Source organism: Macaca thibetana, chromosome 14 (assembly GCF_024542745.1).
Source record: "Macaca thibetana thibetana isolate TM-01 chromosome 14, ASM2454274v1, whole genome shotgun sequence".
Classification (NCBI taxonomy): domain Eukaryota; kingdom Metazoa; phylum Chordata; class Mammalia; order Primates; family Cercopithecidae; genus Macaca; species Macaca thibetana.
Genome location: NC_065591.1, coordinates 47,928,113 through 47,942,696, shown reverse-complemented (window position 1 = coordinate 47,942,696; position 14,584 = coordinate 47,928,113). Strand labels below are relative to the sequence as shown.

At 52.8% G+C, this 14,584-nt stretch overlaps 1 protein-coding gene across 1 annotated transcript in view; it reads left to right on the top strand.

Annotated features, from left to right (window-relative positions):
* The first annotated feature begins 5,104 nt into the window (after positions 1–5,104).
* The window catches only part of OTOG (otogelin), a 95,436-nt gene continuing 85,956 nt past the window's right edge, over positions 5,105–14,584 (top strand). Inside the window, exons 1-11 of the mRNA XM_050759239.1 lie at positions 5,105–5,396; positions 5,921–6,013; positions 6,168–6,322; positions 8,910–9,028; positions 10,250–10,455; positions 11,314–11,444; positions 11,665–11,771; positions 12,179–12,288; positions 12,662–12,790; positions 13,874–13,982; positions 14,263–14,309. Of these exons, the coding sequence (XP_050615196.1) occupies positions 5,105–5,396; positions 5,921–6,013; positions 6,168–6,322; positions 8,910–9,028; positions 10,250–10,455; positions 11,314–11,444; positions 11,665–11,771; positions 12,179–12,288; positions 12,662–12,790; positions 13,874–13,982; positions 14,263–14,309 (1,498 nt within the window). The remainder of the gene's footprint in view (positions 5,397–5,920; positions 6,014–6,167; positions 6,323–8,909; positions 9,029–10,249; positions 10,456–11,313; positions 11,445–11,664; positions 11,772–12,178; positions 12,289–12,661; positions 12,791–13,873; positions 13,983–14,262; positions 14,310–14,584) is intronic.

Sequence of the window (14,584 nt, the reverse complement as noted above, 5' to 3'; positions counted from 1 at the left end):
TCTCCCTTTGGCAAACTTCTTTGGTCTCTGGATCAGGTGACTCAGGTCTACTTTCTAATCCTGGCCCACATTTGTCTCCCTCTTTCTATAACTACAGATGGACTATAAATTCCACCCACCGGCAGTTAGGTCTCCCAAAGCAACTGAGCCTCCGCTCAAGTGCCCCAGCCCCAGTGGTCAGCTCTGGGGAGCCCCTTGAGCCAGCAGGTTGGGGAGAATCGTTTATAACAGCAATGACTCCCAACTCCTGCCCTTTGGAAATAGACATGAAGGCCCCAAGATGGAGTGAGGGGGGATGGTTTGGGCGTGCTTCTTCTCTGATGTGGATTTCCTGGGTCTTTTACTTCTTCTTTGCCCACTCTTCAGGCCCTAAGATTTAGAATCACAGTCAAATACCATTTGAGTTGGAAGGTAATGGAGTCATTTTTTTGTAGGTAGGGAAACTGAGGTGGGTGGATGACTTGCGGGGGCCTCACAATGAACTGGTGGAGCAGTCTCCTGGCAGAGCCAGGCCGCACACACAGGACTTCAGGAATCCCTGTGTTTTAGTGGGGGAGATGACCCTTCTCCAACACTTCAGTTCCCGGCAGGCATCCTCCCGTGCTGGTTTCCAGGGTAGGCATCCCCCCTTTTCCTTGGGGAAGGGTCATAAGTGAGTGGATGAGGCAACCTGGGGAGGTTTCTCACACTGCTCCTTAGAGCAACAAGGAATTAAAATGGCCTCCCTCTAAGGTGACAGGAGTTGGGGGGTGGGGGACTGAGGCCCATGTACCAGGGATACTTCAAAGGCTCCTGTTTGGAATGCCCTCTTCAAGAAGTGGGGGTGGGCCGCAGACCAGTAGGCAGCCAATCTTCACTTCAGTGCTGTCCTGCTTCTACAGAGCTCAACCATTTTCTAGAGAATTCTTGTAGACAGGGTCCATGAACTTGGGTGGGGGAAAATAAAAACCCATTGTTACTTACAGAAACCTCAATCCAACTGAAATTCAGCATCCCTTTCAGTTATTATTATAGTCTACAAACCACAAGAGTATTTGCAGTGTTTTTGACTGTCACCAATAGACATCACAGATATTTTCCAACCACTTATAGTTGTTGCTATCTCAAGATATCATTTATGTTCATTATTACTTCAAAATTTTGGCAGGGATAAGGCCCACTGCTAGATATTTTATTTAATGAGTTATTAAAGAAGCACAAATATCACTAAATTACACATTTTATAAAATATTTTCATAAAATGACATGCGATATAAGTGATTGCCTTTGTAACCTTATCCTTTATTTTGTGTTTTTAAAAGCATTATCCTGAGAAGGTGTCCACATAGGTTCACTGGATTATCAAAGGGGTTCATGGCATGAAAATGATTAAGAGTACCTGATTGATTAGCCCCTGAAGGCTAATCATTTGGACAGGATTTAAGGAATCCTTTAGAAAATGGCTTTGACTCTTTGCATCTGGGGTTGTCTCATCCTCATAACTCATTTATCTGAGAGGCCACATCTGAAGTGGGAGTGCAGACTGAAGACACGAAGACTGAGTTTAATTACAGCTCTCTGGTGGCTACAGGATGTGGGTTATTTCCTGTGACCCTGCCCTCTCCTATTTCCTGTCGTCTCTGAGGGCCCCGTAAGATAGGTTAGTACCCGGGTGGGAAGCCTGACTCCTGGGGCTGGGCCTGGGTCGGCTGGGTAAGGATTGCTAGGGAGAATCCAGGAACCAGTGACCAATGTAGGTGAAGACACCGAAATCTGGCTAAGATGTCAGAAAGATCTTGAAGATGAAGGGTGTGAGCGTCAGGGACGAGGTGGCCAGGCTGTGCCTGCCAGGGTAAGGTCAAGAGCTGAGGTTAGCTCTAGGCAACAAGGGTCTGAATATTTCCTACGTTCAAGTCCTTTGCCGGATGACAACGAGGGAGGATGACATGTAAGGTAAGTACCTACAGTGAGATTTGTGGCTTGTTGGCCCTGTGAACAAGCACATGAGCTCCACGAGGGCAGGGACTCTGCCCTGTTCACTGCACCTAACACGATGCTTGGCACATGGTTCTGGGGATGTCGTACAAATGAGGCTGAGCCTCTGAGGGAGAAGGAGCCAACTGTGCCCAGGATGCCTGTACCAGGTGACATCAGACACCTTGGACTGGAGTTCCCAAGGGCCAGTGTCTAAGTCATCTAGCCATGTGGTGACTGAACACCCATGTTGTTAGACAGTCCTGATTTCAGGCGGTTTATGTCTGGAGGACCATGCTCTGGGAGTTCTGTCTGGAAAATAGGGCTTCTTAGCCACACTTGGCCTGTCTCCTCCTTAGACCTGAGGTGTCAGGGCAGGAGTCCTGACTGGGAGCTGAGTTGTGAGGACAGGGGGTGTTAGTCTGTGGGAACTGAGTTGTGAGGACAGGGGGTGTTGGTCTGTGGGAACTGAGTTGTGAGGACAGGGGATGTTGGTCTGTGGGAACTGAGTTGTGAGGACAGCGGGTGTTGGTCTGTGGGAACTGAGTTGTGAGGACAGCGGGTGTTGGTCTGTGGGAACTGAGTTGTGAGGACAGCGGGTGTTGGTCTGTGGGAACTGAGTTGTGAGGACAGCGGGTGTTGGTCTGTGGGAACTGAGTTGTGAGGACAGGGGATGTTGGTCTGTGGGAGCTGAGTTGTGAGGACAGCGGGTGTTGGTCTGTGGGAGCTGAGTTGTGAGGACAGGGGGTGTTGGTCTGTGGGAGCTGAGTTGTGAGGACAGCGGGTGTTGGTCTGTGGGAGCTGAGGTGTGAGGACAGTAGGTGTTGGTCTGTGGGAACTGAGGTATGGGGACAGCAGGTGTTGGTCTGTGGGAACTGAGTTGTGAAGACAGGGGGTGTTGGTCTGTGGGAGCTGAGTTGTGAGGACAGCGGGTGTTGGTCTGTGGGAACTGAGGTGTGAAGACAGGGGGTGTTGGTCTGTGGGAACTGAGTTGTGAGGACAGGGGGTGTTGGTCTGTGGGAGCTGAGGTGTGAGGACAGTAGGTGTTGGTCTGTGGGAACTGAGGTATGGGGACAGCGGGTGTTGGTCTGTGGGAGCTGAGTTGTGAGGACAGGGGGTGTTGGTCTGTGGGAGCTGAGTTGTGAGGACAGCGGGTGTTGGTCTGTGGGAACTGAGGTGTGAGGACAGGGGGTGTTGGTCTGTGGGAACTGAGTTGTGAGGACAGGGGGTGTTGGTCTGTGGGAACTGAGTTGTGAGGACAGCGGGTGTTGGTCTGTGGGAACTGAGGTGTGGGGACAGCGGGTGTTGGTCTGTGGGAACTGAGGTGTGGGGACAGCGGGTGTTGGTCTGTGGGAACTGAGTTATGAGGACAGGGGATGTTGGTCTGTGGGAGCTGAGTTGTGAGGACAGGGGGTGTTGGTCTGTGGGAGCTGAGTTGTGAGGACAGCGGGTGTTGGTCTGTGGGAGCTGAGTTGTGAGGACAGCGGGTGTTGGTCTGTGGGAACTGAGGTGTGAGGACAGGGGGTGTTGGTCTGTGGGAACTGAGTTGTGAGGACAGGGGATGTTGGTCTATGGGAACTGAGTTGTGAGGACAGTGGGTGTTGGTCTGTGGGAACTGAGGTGTGGGGACAGCGGGTGTTGGTCTGTGGGAACTGAGTTGTGAGGACAGCGGGTGTTGGTCTGTGGGAGCTGAGTTGTGAGGACAGCGGGTGTTGGTCTGTGTGAGCTGAGTTGTGGGGACAGGGGGTGTTGGTCTGTGGGAACTGAGGTGTGGGGACAGCGGGTGTTGGTCTGTGGGAGCTGAGTTGTGAGGACAGGGGGTGTTGGTCTGTGGGAACTGAGTTGTGAGGACAGCGGGTGTTGGTCTGTGGGAGCTGAGTTGTGAGGACAGCGGGTGTTGGTCTGTGGGAACTGAGGTGTGGGGACAGCGGGTGTTGGTCTGTGGGAGCTGAGTTGTGAGGCCAGCGGGTGTTGGTCTGTGGGAGCTGAGTTGTGAGGACAGCGGGTGTTGGTCTGTGGGAGCTGAGTTGTGAGGACAGCGGGTGTTGGTCTGTGGGAGCTGAGTTGTGAGGACAGTGGGTGCTGGTCTGTGGGAACTGAGTTGTGAGTACAGTGGGTGTTGATATGTGGGAACTGAGTTGTGAGGACAGCGGGTGTTGGTCTGTGGGAGCTGAGTTGTGAGGACAGGGGGTGTTGGTCTGTAGGCTGCTGGTTTTGCTGTTCTTGGAAGAGCCCCAAAGGAAGTTTGGGGTGGGGGTGGCTGTGAGAGTGAGATGTTCACCTGACCTGGGGTGAGGGGCTGCCTTTGTTCCTTAGCTCTGCCTCATGCTCCTTATCCAGACAAGGGGATGGTGTGTGAGGCTGTGGAGGACACGAGGGTTTACTGGGAGAAAGGGAAGAAGAGGAGGCTGGCAGGTATTGGGGCACGGAGGGGAGGGGATGTATTCTAGCTACGGGCCTCATGGTCTGCCACAGAGATGCCACTTGGGAAGGTAAGAGCTGAGCCTTTGTTCCTCTGAGCCCAGGGCAGGCCTAAACCTTCTCCTCTGCCCCTCGGGCCAGGCGAGGAGTGGCTGGGGCACTGAGGGGCAGGGGCTCCTCCCTCTAGAAGATGAACAAGGAGGGCTGTGGTCACCAGGAACCCTGCCTGGGAACCCGACCTGAGGTCAGCCCTCGATGTGTTCTCTTCCTCCTGTCTTCACAAGCAGGCTGAAGCCCCAGACTCTGTGGCCATGTCTTCCTGGGAGAGGCGGCTCCATCGGGCCAAGTGTGCACCATCCTGTAAGTGGCACCTTCATTGTGGCCCATGGGTGGGCCCTGGCAGAGGCCTGAAAGGGCAGAGGGCAGTGGGGCTTCCCTCAGGCCTCCATGACCCCTTTTTCCTGCTTGGCGTCTCCTTCCACCCACCCCGGCCCTGGCCACCATGCCATTCTGCACTCTCCTCCCTGCCTGAGGAGAGCTTCCTCTCTATAGTCCGGTTCCTATGACCATGGACTCCCCTCTCACAGGCTGACTCCAGTGAGACTGTGCTTCATTATTTAGTGGTCGTTTCCCCCTCCATCTCACCCTGGTTCTGTGGCTTCTTTCTACTTCCTGTGGCATTGCCCTTCATCTTGTGTTTTCTGTAGACCCTACTCCCTGTCATGTGTCCATGGCCCACCTCACCTGTCCTAGGTCTGTGGCCTCTCCTCCCACCTGTCCTGTGTCTGTTCCTACCTCCTTCACCTGTCCTGTGTCCCTCACCTGTCCTATGTCCCCCACCTGTCCTGTGTCCCTCACCTGTCCTGTGTCCCTCACCCGTCCTGTGTCCCTCACCTGTCCTGTGTCTCCCACCTGTCCTGTGTCCCTCACCTGTCCTGTGTCCCTCACCTGTCCTGTGTCCCTCACCTGTCCTGTGTCTCCCACCTGTCCTGTGTCCCTCACCTGTCCTGTGTCTCCCACCTGTCCTGTGTCCCCCACCTGTCCTCTCACATCATGGCTCCTTCCCTCGCCGCCCTCTGCTCTGCTTTTGTCTTCTCTTCATCTATGGTTGTTCTTACTACAGGCCTCTCCTCTGTTGCCTGGTTATCCCCATGGCCTCTTCCCTGAGTGTGTGGAGTGAGGAGGAGCAGCAGCTGCAGATCTCTGGGCAGTCCCCCTGCTCACCCCACATGCTCCCCATTCTCAGTTCCGCCTGCCTGGCTTGCTAACCAGGAACAGCTCTAGGAACTGAAGGCCCAGGTGCAGCTGGCCTGGGGCCCACTTGATGCACATCAAAGGCAGATGCCCTGCAACCCCACCCCGCCTGCCTGCCAGGGAGCGGGCAGGGCTGTGGTCTGAGGCACCAGCTTGTGCTAGCTGCTGAGGAATGTTGGGGCTGGGGCTGCCTATCATGGGGGTCTGGGTCCTGTGAAGCCTGAGAGGGCTGCCTCCCCGGGTTCTGGCAATCTCAGCTTGATGGGGCAATGCCTCTGTGTCCCCTATGCAGACTTGTTCTCCTGCTTCAATGGAGGCGAGTGTGTGCACCCGGCCTTCTGTGACTGCAGACGCTTCAATGCCACTGGACCACGCTGCCAGATGGGTGGGTCTGGCCTCCACCCCACCCCTGGGAAGGGACCACGGGTGCAAGGAAAGCTAGGGGGAAAAGGGGCAGCACTTCCAGGGCTGGACCCCACTGGCCTCTGGCTTGGTGCCCACTGTAGCTACACAGAGAGGTTCTCTTTTCTCTCCCTCAGTGTACAATGCCGGCCCTGAGAGGGACAGCATTTGCCGGGCGTGGGGGCAGCACCACGTGGAGACATTTGATGGGCTCTACTACTACCTGTCTGGGAAGGGCAGCTACACGCTGGTGGGGCGCCATGAGCCTGAGGGACAGAGCTTCTCCATCCAGGTGAGGCTTCCCCTGCCATGTCTGTTCAGGAAGGTTTCCCTAGGCTCTGAAGGCTGCGCTGGCCTGGGCTCTACTTGTCATAGTTAGAGAGACTGGCACCTTCCTCCTTGCATCGCCCCCCAGCTCCCACCTAGACAGTCTGCACCTGGAAGGACCTAGGGGCTCCACAGCTCTTCCTCACCCACTCACTCTGGCCATTCATTCATTGAGCCACTCATTCATCAAGCATTTACTAAGTGCATACTGTACTCTCTTCTGGCATAAGGTTTGGTGGTGGGAGGCCCTGTAGACAACAACACAGATATAGTCTTTGTCCTCACAGAACTTATAGTCTAATGAAGAAAGACATCAAATCAGATGACTGATTTCAAGTGCAACTGAATGCTACCGAGGAGAAATGCCAAATGCTAAATGAACAAGTCCTGAAAACCCAATCTTGTTTATTGGGAAGGATGGTGACCTGGGAAAGCTTCCTGGAGAAAGTGACTTTTTTTTTTTTTTTTTTTTGGAGATGGAGTCTCGCTCTGTCACCCAGGCTGGAGTGCAGTGGCGCGATCTCGGCTCACTGCACGCTCCGCCTCCCGGGTTCACACCATTCTCCTGCCTCAGCCTCCTGAGTAGCTGGGACTACAGGTGCCCATCACCACGCCCCGCTAATTTCTTTTTGTATTTTTAGTAGAGACGGGGTTTCACTGTGTTAGCCAGGATGGTCTTGATCTCCTGACCTCGTGATCCACCCTACTCAGCCTCCCAAAGTGCTGGGATTACAGGCGTGAGCCACCGTGCCTGGCAAAAGTGACATTTAAGTGGAATCTAAGGAATGAATTGGAGTTAGCCAAGTGAAGAGTAGGAGAGTGTGGGCAGACTTGAGAACATTCTGGGGAAAAATATCATTGGGTGCTAAGAAAGAAGAGTGCCTCAGAAAAATGAGGGAGGTCCTGGATGACTCAGTTTAGAGTCACCTCCTCTAAGAAGCCCTCCTGGATCTCCTGACCTTCCAAGCTGGCTGAGGACCTCCTCACTGGGTAACTCAAAGTTCCACATTATGACCCTGTCATTGTATTTCTCTTACAAAGGTCTGGTTTTGGGTTGGTTTTCTCTACCAGCTTTGAGCTTTCTAGGCCAGGGGCCATGTCTTTCTGTGCCTGGATTGGTGCTCAGTAAAGGTTTGTGAAGTAAGGGAACACATGTGTGAAAGCCACTGTCAGGCAGGCCTGATTTTCATGCCTAGTCCGTGTGCTAAACCGGGAGCCACCTTCAGCCACAGCTCAATACCCCTCCACCTGGAGGAAAGTCTCTTTGGAGAACCAGCTCTGTTGGAGGGCACCTTGGTCAGTACTGAGTTAGGGTCAAGGGGTTGGGGGTATGGGGAGACCCCAGTGTTCAGTGTCTCCCCTCTGCTAGCCATTTGTGAGCCTTCTGTCTCAGGCATGGACCTATGAGCCTGCCCTAGGGACCATGCCCTGGATGGGTGGGGAACTGCCACCAATTTTCCTTTCTCTGCCTCGGCCTATCACATAGCAAGGATTTTCATGATCCATGATGTGACAATTACTTAGACCAATGGATTGCCATACATTCATGGGTTACAAAATCAACTTAAAGAATCACAACCATCATTAAAAAAATGAGGCAAATAAAATAGAAAATATTGTAAGAATGCATTATGCATGATAGGGATTAGTATTATTTTGTAAAACTTTTAGTTATATGTGTATTTCTTATTGTGGGTCGTGGTCACAAAAGCTTGAAAACCCTTTAGTTAGACCATGGGGTAGCTTTCGCAGTTCCCACTTGTAGTTGAAGTGGCTCCAGCCTGCTTAATCACATTGAACAGTAATCTGGTGGAAGATGCGTTCCTGGGAAGGGTTTCCACACTTGGCAGGGATAAGCCCTGGGAAACTCTTCCCTCTACCCCACCCTGTCCTTTAGGTCTATGGCCTTTGAAGTCTGGGTTCTGTCTGAACGGGGGCAGAGGAGATGTGTGTGTGTGTGTGTGTGTGTGTGTGTGTGTGTGTGTGTGTGTGTGTGAGAGACAGCAGCTCAGGAGTGAGATGTGTGCCTATAGGTGTAGGGGAAAGCTACAATCTGTACCTGCCAGGGGCATGGGGAAAGGGGAGTGTGTGTATAGTGTGCACACTGAGAGTGTCATGTGAGAAATTTATGGAGTGTGTATAGATGTGTGTGTTTGTGTTCTGTATGAGTGTGAGATGGTGGAGTACGTCTGTTGGGCTTCAATCTGATGGGATATCCTGGGTAGAATAAACAAAAAAGTTCAGAAATAGGCATAGAGAGATGGAATGATTGACTGGGAAGAGCCCTGGGATCTGAGCCATCCAGATCTGGGCTAGAATCCTGGCTCTGCGATTTCCTAGTTCTCTGTGTGTGTGGCCCTAGTCACTTCACCTCTGTGTGAATCCATTGCCTCCCCTCTGTGATATATAGGGACTGAGCAAAATCACAGAGGAAAGGTGGTTGATATGCAGGGGACAGGCCATCAGCATTAATGGAAACTCAACAAGGTGTGAATCTCAGGGTCAGGCCGGTAGCAGAAGCCTGCAAACCAGCCTCTGAACTCCCTACTCAGGTGCACAATGACCCGCAGTGCGGCTTTTCCCCCTACACCTGCTCCAAGGCTGTCAGCCTCTTCTTTGCGGGTGAGCAGGAGATCCATCTGGCCAAGGAAGTCACCCATGGAGGCGCAAGGTAACTCTAACACCTTCCACATCAAGTTGTCCTATCTCTGACACTGGTGGTGGTGGATGGGTGAGCATCCGCTCTTCTCAAGCCCAAAGGAAATTGCTTTCTGGGGACAAACAGCAATTTCCACCATCAGGGCGGAAGCATATGGGCAGGTCACTGGGTTTCTTGCCAGTGGGGTCTGCAGAATGATTTTTTTTTCCCTGGAACTCTCAGATCTTGCGGATTTCCAGACAGCAGGCTTTCAGGAAAATAGAGTTTTCCAGCGAGTTGAGAGTTTATCATGATAAGCACGCTTACTTTTCCCTCCCCAAATCTTCCCAAATGGATCATGCAATTTCTACCTTCTATCAGCAGATTCTGAGCACACTTTTACCCATTTCTGATGACACAGGGTCATTGTGAATGTCAGTTATCTTGCTGGGCCATCAGGGATGACTGGGGGACCACCAGAGGAGTGGGAACCCCTTGCTCCCACACTAAATTGCCACAACTGTGGTCCTTTGTGAAATCTTTCTTGCATCTCTTCCTCACTGTTCTTTCCTTTCCTTGATGTCCACTGTCACTTCTTGTTGCTGTCATGGGGTCTTCCTGTAATGACACTTCTCCCTGTCCTCATCTCCTGCTTCAGATCTGGAAACTGGATAACCAACCAATTGTTCTGGGGCTGAGTGTAAAATTGATGGCCTATAGGTTTATCCTGTGAATGAAGAGTTGGTAAATGGGTCTTGTGGCTAGTTAGACACTACTTTTGTTTCCCTTTCCTGATATTTTGCTGAGTTGAAGGTTGCCAAATTCCAGATTGGCTAGCAGTCCCTGTACCAGAAAAACTGGGAAAGTGGTCAAGCCTGCTGGAGCCCACCATCTTTTCTTGCACTCCTAGTTTTCCTCCTCTCTTGGCTTCTGTTTCCACTTGGTTCCTGCTCCCCACCAAAAAAATAAAGCAGATGTTTGCTTATATTCTGTCCTGTCTGGGAGAAAGGAACTTGGAGTCACTCACTCTAAGATTTATTCCTGCCTGGGAAATTGCCATTTTAAAAAACGTCTAAAGACAAAGGAATCCATGTCTACTGGTATACTTCCAGGCACCTGGGAATTCTGGGAATTCATGGGGAGGGGAAGTGGGAGCATTGGATCAAGGGTTAGGGACTGGGTGTTCCTTCGGTGAAGAGACTGGGTTAGTGGAGGTGTTGTGGATACCCTGAAGCTCTGGGATGTGCCCTGCAGGGTCCAACTGCCTCATGTAATGGGGAGCGTGCGTCTGCAGCGGCTTGCTGGCTACGTCATCGTGCGGCATCAGTCAGCCTTCACGCTGGCCTGGGACGGTGCCTCAGCTGTCTACATCAAGATGAGTCCAGAGTTCCTGGGCTGGACCCATGGGCTGTGTGGGAACAACAATGCTGACCCCCAGGATGATCTGGTGACCAGCTATGGTGAGGCGCAGACAGGTGGCCTCTGAGAGGTGTTGGTGGGGATTGGGGGACAGGTCAGGCTGGGAGGAGTTGGAGGGGACTTGGAACAGAGCCCTGGGGTCATGGTCATGGTATTAAAGACCCCGTGGAAGCCCAAGGGCCCCTTCCTAACAAATGTGTGTCCTTGGGCATGTTCTTAAACTACTGTCAACCTCAGGTTCCTCATCTGCAAAAATAGTCATAATAAGAATTCCCACTAGGGTTGTGTAGGTATCTAATGGACACTTTGCAGGTGGGATTGACCCTGCAATGTGGGGGATGGGGTGGGTAGGCAGGGAGCAGAGGGCTAGAGACAGCCAGGGAGAGAATTGGCCCAGCTAAAGACACCTATGGAGGAGTGGTAGGAAGTGAGTGAAGCGTTCAGGGCCAAATCATGGTGGCTCTGGCCAGAAGGGTCGTGACCCCTTTTGAACACCTACACCATACTAAACACTTTACATGCATCATCTCAAGTAGTCCTTGCATCAATCTCACTGGGGGATTATGTTCCCTATGGCAAATATGAGGCTCAGAGACACACAGGAACTTGTTCAGGCTAACACACCAGTTCTCTTTCCAGTGCGTGGTGCTGCATCCCCTGAGTTTGGAGCCATAGGGAGCTACTACAGGTTCCTGAGCATTCTTGGCTATTACTACCAAATAGCTTTTTCAGGAGAATGGCTCAGTTGGGAAAGCCTGATTGGGATGGGAGCTCAGGAGACCGGATTCTTCAAAACTCCTTACCCATCCCTTGGGATCTGCTTTCCCTTAGAGCCTTCTGTCCCTCCTGTACACCCAACCCCATCGCTGCCCCACCATGATGTCAGTTCCCTCCTCCAGGGAAGCTGACTGACGACGTGGTTGAGTTTGTGCACAGCTGGCAGGAGCAGGCCCCTAACCAGCCTCCAGGGCCCACAACCTCCTCCCTGCCTCGCCCACCGTGCCTGCAGCAGAATCCAGGAACCATGCAGGTCTGGAGCTTGGGGAAAGACTCCGCCACCCTAGAGCCTGACGTGCTCTCCAATTCTTCAAAAGCCACTGGCTGTGGGACCTGACTGGCTGGTGCCCTTGGCCCTATCCCTCTCTTCGCTGCCCTCCTCTCCCTTTTTCTCCAGTTTGAGTTGGGGTTCTCTGTGGGGCTGTGTGTGGCTTTGCCAGCCCCCAGCCCTGGCTCCTGGTCCCTTGCTCTAGGGCGTGTATGAGCAGTGTGAGGCTCTACTGCGGCCCCCGTTTGATGCCTGCCATGCCTATGTCAGCCCTCTGCCCTTCACAGCCAGTTGTACCAGTGATCTCTGCCAGTGAGTAGGGGTGGTGTGGGCCATGGGGAACCCTCTTGTATTGGGGTGAGTGCTCAGCACATGGGCCACCAAGCTGGGTGATCCCAGACACTGCCAGATCTGCTTCCCAAGGCTCTGAAATTCTTATCTGCCTAAGTGGGACAGAGTCATCCCATTCAACTGAAGCCTGGAAATGGGGCCAGACCCCATTAGGATCACACAACAAGTTAGTGGCAATGCTGGGACTAGAATCCAGGATTTGTGGCTCAAGTCTAGGCATCTGTTCACCTAGATGCCTTCCTGGGCAGCCTTTCCCAGTTGGGTGGAGAGGAGAGGTGCCCTGAAGCCCTGGCAGTCTCTATGGGATGGTGGCGGGCTGGTGGCACTTTGGGTTTTGTTCCAGTGAGACCCTTGGTTTCTCTGCACAGATCAATGGGCGATGAAGCCACCTGGTGCCGGGCACTTGCAGAGTATGCCCGGGCGTGTGCCCAGGCAGGGCGGCCCCTGCAGGGCTGGAGGACCCAGCTCCGGCAATGCAGTAGGTGCAGCCCAGTAGTGGGGCAGGGAGGGCTTCAGGCTGTGGGTGGCATTCTCAGGCCTCAGCTCAATGTCTTGTCCTGCTCAGAATCACAGTTGTCAGAACTCTCAGCCCCAAGGTTTTATTACCATGTGACAGATGAAAAAACTGAGGCTCAGAGTGGGAGGGACTAGCCTGGGTGATTCTCAGAGCCTCCCCTTGTAATTCCTTCTCCTTGTCAACTTCCTGGGCACCCAGTGCTCCCTCTGGGACTAGGGAGTCATGAAAATCAAAGCCCTGCATCCCATCCCCACCACACAGCCTTGGGTAGGAGCTGGGTCCTGGCAGAGCCGGGGCCAGTAACTGACAAACCATGGACTCCCTCCTTCCCAAGCTGTGCACTGCAAGGAGAAGGCCTTTACCTACAATGAGTGCATCGCCTGCTGCCCTGCCTCCTGCCAGCCCCGGGCATCCTGCGTGGACAGTGAGATCGCCTGTGTGGATGGCTGCTATTGCCCCAATGGTATGCTAGGGGCAGACGTAGGTGCCTGGCACCATCTTTCTGGCCTGGCACAGATGGTCATCAAACAGGAGTTCAGAAGATGCCTGTTTGTGGAAGGAAGGAAGGAAAGGAGGGAGGGAGGAAGGGAGGAAGGAAGAAAGGGGAAGAAGGAAGGAAGGAAGGAAGGAAGGAAGGAAGGAAGGAAGGAAGGAAGGAAGGGAGAGAGGGAGGGAGGGAGGAAGGAAGGAAGGAAGGGAGAGAGGGAGGGAGGGAGGAAGGAAGGAAGAAAAAGAAGGAAGGAAGGAAAGGAAAGGGAAGGGAAGGGAAGGGAAGAGGGGAGCAAACAACAAATGAATAAATGATTTAAGGGAAGTGAGGGTGGGGACAGAACTGCAGCCTCTTGAGAGATTCGTCAAGACATTTGATTTCATAGGGATATTTAAATTAATCAGAACTGCGCTTCTTAAGGTGTGTATGAGAACAGGTCATTGGTTTATATATACATATACATTGGTTTAAGCATTGGTCTATGTATGGGGACTGTATCTGTTTTTCAGTATATAAATTTGCAGCACATCTACAGTGTGCAACTCACTTGGCTAGGAGGATGGTTGAGATAAAAAATATAAAGATAAAAGCATTGACTTTGGGAACCAGAATCTGGTTTCAGAGATATGACACTCATATGACCAGTCTAGGGTATGATGTGGTGAAGGCCAGCTCAGGGGTTCAGACAAGAAGAATTACAGGAATTCAGAATGGGGAGAGGTTGTCAGGGAAGTCATTCCTGGAGGAGGTGGTGCCTGGTACCTAAGCTGTTTTCGATGTGGTGACAGGCTTTTGAGAGGTGGTAAAGAGAAGCTCGTGTGCAGGTTGGGAATGGGGTTGTGGGCAGTTCTCTGAGCAAAGGTCTAGAGGTGGGATTCTTTCATCAGGTGCTCACTTCTGGCCTGAGCCAAGGATTTATGGAGGAGAAAGTTTGGAAGTGGGTTCGGAGATGAAAGAAGTTAGACAAGGGGATCTTTATCGCAGGCCCTGGGGAGCCACAAATGGTTTGTGAACAGGGGCAGAGGTGAGTTAATTGGCCCTTTGCTGTCACTCTAGGGCTCATCTTCGAGGATGGGGGCTGCGTGGCACCAGCTGAGTGTCCCTGTGAGTTTCATGGGACTCTGTACCCACCTGGCTCTGTGGTGAAGGAAGACTGCAATGCTTGGTCTGTGTCTGCTGCTGGGAAGTGGGGTGTGGGGCATGGCCACTGACACTTTCCACGAGGGCTGCCCATCTGGGGTCTAGGAGTGCTAATGGCTGGCGTCAGGGCACTCACTCAGTACCTTTGAGTCCCAGGGGAATCTCGTGAGATCCAATCCATGGGGGAAATCTCTACCACCCATTTTAGAGATGGGAAGACTGAGGGCTGTGGGCCCTGCAGTTTCCCAGCATCTAGCCCAGGCCTCGAGGGGTGACCTTTTGCCTCCACGGTCTCTGTGTTTTAGCACATGCACCGCAGGCAAGTGGGAGTGCAGCACAGCTGTCTGCCCAGGTATGTCTGACCCCCACCTTGTACTAGACTCCCTTCCACCAGTCTGGTTTTTGGGCAAGGAATCTCTGGGGGCCAGGCTTGCTGTGGGTGGGGGTGTCACTCAGTTCCATTGGCTAAGCCCGGGCCCCTGTTTCCTCAGAATCACTTTGCCGGATTAAGGTCTGGCTCCAGCCCCTGCCAGGAAGGGTTTTCCAAAAGGAGAAGGCTTTTCCATGGGTTCCGTATATCTAAGGACCTTCCTGAGCTAGGAGGACTTGGACTAAGGCTGGTCCTCA